The sequence below is a fragment of the Miscanthus floridulus genome, chromosome 3, assembly GCF_019320115.1.
Source record: "Miscanthus floridulus cultivar M001 chromosome 3, ASM1932011v1, whole genome shotgun sequence".
Lineage (NCBI taxonomy): Eukaryota > Viridiplantae > Streptophyta > Magnoliopsida > Poales > Poaceae > Miscanthus > Miscanthus floridulus.
This window is the reverse complement of record NC_089582.1, coordinates 18,835,082-18,841,793: the sequence shown is the minus strand read 5'-3', so window position 1 is coordinate 18,841,793 and position 6,712 is coordinate 18,835,082. Positions and strand designations below refer to the sequence as shown.

Genomic DNA, 6,712 nt, shown 5'->3' with positions numbered 1-6,712 from the left:
GTTGGAAGATATTGAATGTTAGCTCAAAAGTTCCATATACCCTAAACTTGTGAGTACGTGCTGGAGGTCGATGAATATGTCTTCTAAACGAAAGGCTTCTAGGGAACAATAATAATATATCAGAAAATAAGGTTTTCCTAGGGCATCATATTAATCTCCTTCCCCCCACTAAATCCTTCACTTTTAGTATTGCCAGAGAAGATTTTGTGGCAGATCCGTCTCTACCTTTAATGGACTTATTAAGCATGTATTGTCTGAGAGAACTTTGGTGCAAATAAAACAAGCATACTTATTTGTCCTTATGGAGTTGATGCACCTTATTTAGATATATAAGTAGAAACAATGCTCATTTCCGATAGATTATATCCCAACACGTGAATAAGTTGATCCAATTATATATTAACCACTCATTTTTGTGCTTTTCTTTAAAAAATGTACATATGGGTCATTTTTTTTCTTCGAATTTAATGAACAACTAAGCTCTTGCCGTTGTTTAAAAAAAATTGAAGATATGTATGGGGCCTATATAACTATTTATCATGCATGAGAAAAGAAAAAACAACTTCGAAAGTCTGATTCTTATAGAATGCAAAGTTAAGCCTTCAACAATTATTCTCTGATGTGCCATATTCTGCATCTCTGTGCTCTAGTAATCAATACAAAAAATATATTATTTATCATATAGTATCTGGTTAAGGGCATATAATGATGCACATACTCGACGTACACGTTCACTAAATGAGGATATCTTGGCGGTTTACTTCAACATCCAAGAAATACATATTTCCTTAGAGGTCGATGTTCACAGCCAAGGAAACTACATTTTCTTTGTTGGTTTCATTTTGGCACTCAAGAAAATTCTTGGCTCTCAAGGTAATTCAGGATTGTGGTAGTGTTCACTAAATGAGGATTTCTTTTCTTTGTAAGGCAAGATACTCATTTCGGATTTTGCATAATATCGACATGTACTATTAGTTCAGCATATGGATCTTAATTAGGATTTCTCTGTGTGTATTCCTAGCCGCAGTGAAGGTGAAGCAAGTAGTGCACCACTTGATTACTACAGTAAAATATAATTTGCCAGATGATAATATATACTTAGGTTAACCATGTCAAGATTAGCACACATGCTTGTTACGTGGTCGATGGTCCTTACATATAGACAGTTAGACACACGCGTAAAACACAAATCATGCACAGATAATAGAACCGTCAAACATGTCTTTGGCTGTCGTACAATTAACCTGCTGAGAGAAAAGAAAACCGGCCTGCATCAACTTGTCAAACAGAGCCACAGAGGTCAGAGCAGATTCATAACGACGCAGCATGAGTTGAGTAGTGTCCAATATCTTGCGTCATGCATGCAGAGTGGTTCCAGCTACAAGAAGGTGAGCTAATGAACCAAACACCTCCAACAGCAGCCAGCCACCTGCCCTGCCCATGCTTTGCACTGGAAGGAAGGCCACCAACCATCTATCCCAATTCCCAACTTCCCAACTGGCTAGCGAAAGAGTACGTGCTCAGCATCGAAATGAAGCTATAAAATGCCCGGCAAGCACGCATGTCTTTGCATTCTCCATCGCAAGCAAGAGCCTTCAGTTTCTAGCTAGCTAGTTCCTGAGTCAGCAGTACTTCTGCTAGCTAGTAGCCATGGCTTCCGCCGCCTCGTCTCTCGTCTCCGCCACGGCACTCGTGATGATGGCGCTCATCATGCTCGAGGGCAGTAGCACGTGCCACGCCGCGCGGCATCTTGCCGACACGACGACCGCCCCGGCCGCTGCTCCTGCCGCCGTCCCGGGCGTTCCTGCGGTGCCGAAGCCGCCGGTCGTGCCGACGGTGCCCGCGGCCACTCTTCCACCGATGCCCGCCGTGCCGACGGTGCCCGCGGTGGGCGCCGTGCCACCGATCCCCGCGTTGCCCAAGATCCCCGCGGTGCCTGCGGTGGGCGCCGTGCCACCGATCCCCGCGCTGCCCAAGATCCCCGCGGTCACCGTGCCCGCGGTGCCTACAGTGCCGAACACCGCCGCGCTGCCCCCTATCGCTATGCCGGCTGTACCCGCCACCGTGCCAAAGGTGACGCTGCCGCCGATTCCCGCCGCCGTGCCTAAGCTGACACTGCCGCCGATGCCCTCCACCATCCCGGCCGGCTGTGCCCATGCCGTTCGTGGCGTCGCCTCCTTCGGCATAATTCAGTTCACCGATGTCAGATACATTGTCCATCGAGTATTTATTCGATAGTTGATCACTCGCGATCAATGCATGCATGTGTTCGCTGGGCATGCATGCTGTGCTGCCTTTCATGAGCAGATTTACTTCCTTGGAGTACTTGTTCCCCTTTTTTTTCAAGTTGTATTTGTTCCCTTTTTATGTATGTATGTGATTCTGTATACTTCTATATATTGTATTGAGTCTTTTTTTTAATTATATATTGTGTTAAATTTTGTCAGATCATTTTCTGTCATCTTTTTTTTCCTTTTGGTTGGTGGTCAGTGATTATAACTTGTAAGTGTATACGTGTGTACGGAGTGCTCGGCTACCCCGTGTGTTGTATCATGTATTTGAGTTTATTTTTGGTACTTTGTTAATTGCAGAATGGCAGTATCTGTATCTCACTGTCACTGGCAGTTTGATATGAAGTGAATTTTGCCACGCAACAGTAAGAAAACCAAAAGTTTGTTCATGTGTAATTGTATTTTATTTGGAAAGAGATGTTGGTCTAAAAATGTTTATATAATAATGGGTTGGATTTAGTTGGGCTTGGCCCATTTTGTATTCAATCAAATCAAACAAATTTAAGGCCTATAAGTATAATAAAATGTATAATCATCATATATAGGAAACTAACTAGAGGTTGACTCAGTTTCAATAGATAGTGATTGTGTTTACCCGTTGTAAAGTTGAAAAAGGCACGTGCGTGTGCTTGAGTTAACTGATGTCTTTCTGCACTACCGGAATCCTGCTCTTTGCCGAGTGTTTTTATATTTGCCGAGTATATTCTCTCGGACACTCGGCGAATAAGTGATTTGCCGAGTGCTGCAATAAAAACACTCGGCAAAATAGGGGGTTTGCCGAGTGTAAAAAAAACACTCGGCAAAGAGTAGGTTTGCCGAGTGTCAAAAAAACACTCGGCAAAGAAATAAAATATTTTTTTCTGGAAAAGAAAGAGAAGAAAAAAAAATTAAAAAATCTTTGCCGAGTGCTAGATCTACGACACTCGGCAAAGAAATAAAATATTTTTTCTGAAAAGAAGGAGAAGAAAAAAAAATCTTTGTCGAGTGCTAGATCTACGACACTCGGCAAAGAAATATAAAATATTTTTTCTGGAAAAGAAGGAGAAGAAAAAAAATAAAAAAATCTTTGTCGAGTGCTAGATCTGTAACACTCGACAAAGAAATATAAAATCTTTTTTCTGAAAAAAAGGAGAAGAAAAAAAATAAAAAAAACATTTGTCGAGTGCTAGATCTACAACACTCGGCAATTTTTTTTCCTGGAAATAAAAGCCGCACACCGCCCCCTCGGTCACCCCGCACACCGCGCCCTCCGTCACCCCGCACGCCGCGCGCCCCTCCCTCCCTACCCTCCCAGCTCCCCTCTCCCTCCTCCTCCGGCGCCCTCCCCTCCTCCCTCTCCGACCCGGATTCGGTGCGGCCCCGCCCTCCTCCCTCTTCGGCGCCCCCTCCTCCCTCTCCGGCCTGGATTGAGTGCGCTCACTTCCTCTCCCACACCGAGCGGCGCGCAGCCTCCACTCCCTCCCCACAACGGCGGCGCTCGCCCTCTCTCCCTCCACAGCGGCGGTGGGCACCCTGGCAAGGAGGAGGCCCAGCCTCGGTGAGGAGGTGCCCCAGCGGAGAGTGCCCTGGTGAGGAGCCCCGGCCCCGCGACGAGGAGCCCCGGCGGGTTGCCCTAGCAAGGAGGATCCTCGGCGGCCTCCCCGGTGGCCCATAGGAGCAGCGACCCAGCAGCCCAGAGCCTGGATCCGGCCTCAGCTCTCTCTCCCTCCCCTCCCTCCCCACAGCGCCGCCCTTCAGCGGTGGATCTAGAGCTCCCAGTGGCGGATCCAGAGTGGTGCCTCCTTCCTCCGGCGGTGGATCTAGGACGCTGGTGGATCCAACGAGCGACGGTGGTGGGCCAGCGCCGGTGCGAGCGGGGTGGCCGGATCCGGCGACGCCCTTTCTTCCTCCGGCGGCACCCTCTCTTCTCTCTCCCTCCGGTGGTGGCGCGACACGGGGAGGCTGGATCCGGTGGCGGGCCAGCGCCGGTGCTAGCGGGGTGACCGGATCCGGCGGCGCCCTTTCTTCCTCCGATGGCTGATGCTTTTTTTATTTTTTTGTTTGCCGAGTGTTTTTGGGGCACTCGGCAAAGTCTTCGCCGAGTGCCAGAAGAAAAACACTTGGCAAAACAGCGTTTGCCGATAAACCAGTTACCGAATGTCGTTTGCCGAGTGTTTTTGAGGCTTCGCCGAGTGCCCCTGGCACTCGGCAAAGTTCCTGAATCCGCTGCCCCTAGGGGCTATTTCCTCTGCCTGTCGTGGGAGCTGGACACTTCTTTCAACACCACTGTTTTCTACTCTCTCTCTGTATATTCTAAATTATATGGTATTTTAATTTTTTAGTGAGTCAAAACATTTCAAGTTATATGCATATGACGTCGTCCGCCGTGCGCCGTTTCTTAGCGTGTCCATTCACGCAAATGCTTGTTCCATGTTCAAAGAGAGGATGCAGGGGATGGGCACGTGCTTTTGAAGTTCGTTACTTTTTAGTCCCCTAGCTAGCATGGCGTAATAGCCCTTAGCGCTTTTGGTGAGAAGCGTGCATGGCACCAATACCGACGGCGCCGTGCTTATTGACATTAGCCCAATTCATATGACGTGGTCCGTCGTGACTCGTGAGCCATTCCTTGTCAGTTGTCACGTAGTTTGAGTGCCTGCCAAAACACTACGCCAAAGAGCATGGCACCATGGTGTATACCTACAACACCATGTCCTTTGGCAGCGTACGAAGGGCCTATTTCTGCAAGGCTTTCTATCGGGCTCCAAATACGAATGAAATAAGTTAGAAAGCATTGAGTTTTATGCACTAACCGGTATAACCCAAAAGCTTAGGCTGACGAGCGAGACGAACAATTCACTATATATTTTAACACCCTCTCACGTAGGGGCTCCCTTCATACGATGAATTGAAACAAGCAGCAAGTATTTTTTATTTAATTGTGCTAACTAGGATTCAAATTCAAAATCTCTAGCTGTAAGATTGTATTGAGTTACATGCACCGATCCGTATAACTAAAAAAAAATAAATTAAAAGGAAGGCCGACAATTTGCTTTATTCAACGAAAAAAATTAGATGCATGTCCGTCAGTGATTGAATTGACGGCATGTGTGTTTGCATCTTGGAGCTTTTGTGAAATTTCTTTTGCAATGGATTATTGTGAATTGAATTAAAATCACACAAGCTCTACCTTCACTAGTTTACTTGCATTATTGACTATTTTTGTACCTAATGTTACAAAACAAATCTGCTGATGTCATGATATATAGTTTAGAAACCAACCGGATATGCAGATATGCGTCACAGCTTAGTGTCAGTGTCCTGCATGTAAGAAGCTGAGCTACCAGAGAAGCATCGTCAAACCGGCCGGTATCCACCACCCTCTCTTAAACAAAAACCGTATGGCTCGGAAGGTGATCAAAACTCAAAAGCTCATCGGTGACGACCAATTTGCACAGGCCGTGGCCTATAATTGACCTCCATTGCGCATGCCCTTTGCATCACTGCTAGTAAACAGACAGAGTTCCTTCCTGTAGCTAGTTTAGCGATTAGCAACTACGGCCTACTATTAACCGGCCGATCAAGAATCAAGATCGCACATGGCATCTGCCGCCTCAGCTCTCTTCGCCACGGCGCTCGTCATGGCGCTCATGCTCGACGGCAGCAGCACTTGCCATGCTGCACGCTTCCTTGCCGACTCGACTTCGGCAACCACTCCTGCCGCCGTGCCTGCGGTGCCTGCCGCGGCGGCCTTGCCACCGCTTCCCGGGGTCACCGTGCCACCGATGCCCACGGTGCCGGCGGTCCCCACGGCGACCCTCCCACCGATGCCCGCGGTGCCCACAGTACCAAACGCCGCGCTGCCCCCTATGCCGGCCGTCCCCGCCGTGCCCAAGGCGACACTCCCGCCGATCCCCGCCGTGCCCACGGTGCCGGCCGTCCCCGCCGTGCCCAAGGTGACACTGCCGCCGATGCCCGCCGTGCCTAAAGTGACACTGCCACCAATGCCCTCCATCCCGAGCGTGCCAAAGCCATTCATGGCGCCACCTCCTTCGGCATAACCAAGCATCCTTCCGTGGCGATGCATGTGTAACTGTGTTATGTAGAGACGTGGAGTGCCAGCCTGTCGTCTGATTGTCCATCGAGTTGATCTCTCGATCCTGTGTTTGCTGGGTATGCTTGGTGTCTGCTCATGAGCAGATTTGGTTGGAGAAATTCTTTTTTTTTTCAGTCCTTTTTATGTTTGTTGTATATATACTTATACGTATACTCCCTCCATTCTAAATTCTAGTTCACTTTGGCATTATCTGAAGTAAAAAAAATTCTGATACTTGATCGTTTGATTTCAGTGTTTGTACTTGTACATTGTACACATATCACCCCGGCTATTTCGTGCTGTTGTAAGTATACGAGTTTAATTTTAGCCACTTTGCGTTCATTGCATA

General features: G+C 47.9%; 1 protein-coding gene across 1 annotated transcript; it reads left to right on the top strand.

Moving 5' to 3' along the window:
• Window positions 1-1,273: 1,273 nt before the first annotated feature.
• Window positions 1,274-6,328, top strand: LOC136543288 (protein PELPK1-like). Its single transcript, XM_066535774.1, has 3 exons — window positions 1,274-2,223; window positions 2,592-2,598; window positions 5,853-6,328. Exons 1-3 carry the CDS (start codon window positions 1,651-1,653, stop codon window positions 6,326-6,328), a joined length of 1,056 nt encoding a protein of 351 aa, XP_066391871.1. The 5' UTR covers window positions 1,274-1,650.
• The last annotated feature ends 384 nt before the right edge of the window (window positions 6,329-6,712 follow it).

Coding starts and splice junctions, on each gene's coding strand:
- LOC136543288 (XM_066535774.1), top strand. CDS start 1,651: ATGGCTTCCGCCGCCTCGTCTCTCGTCTCCGCCACGGCACTCGTGATG.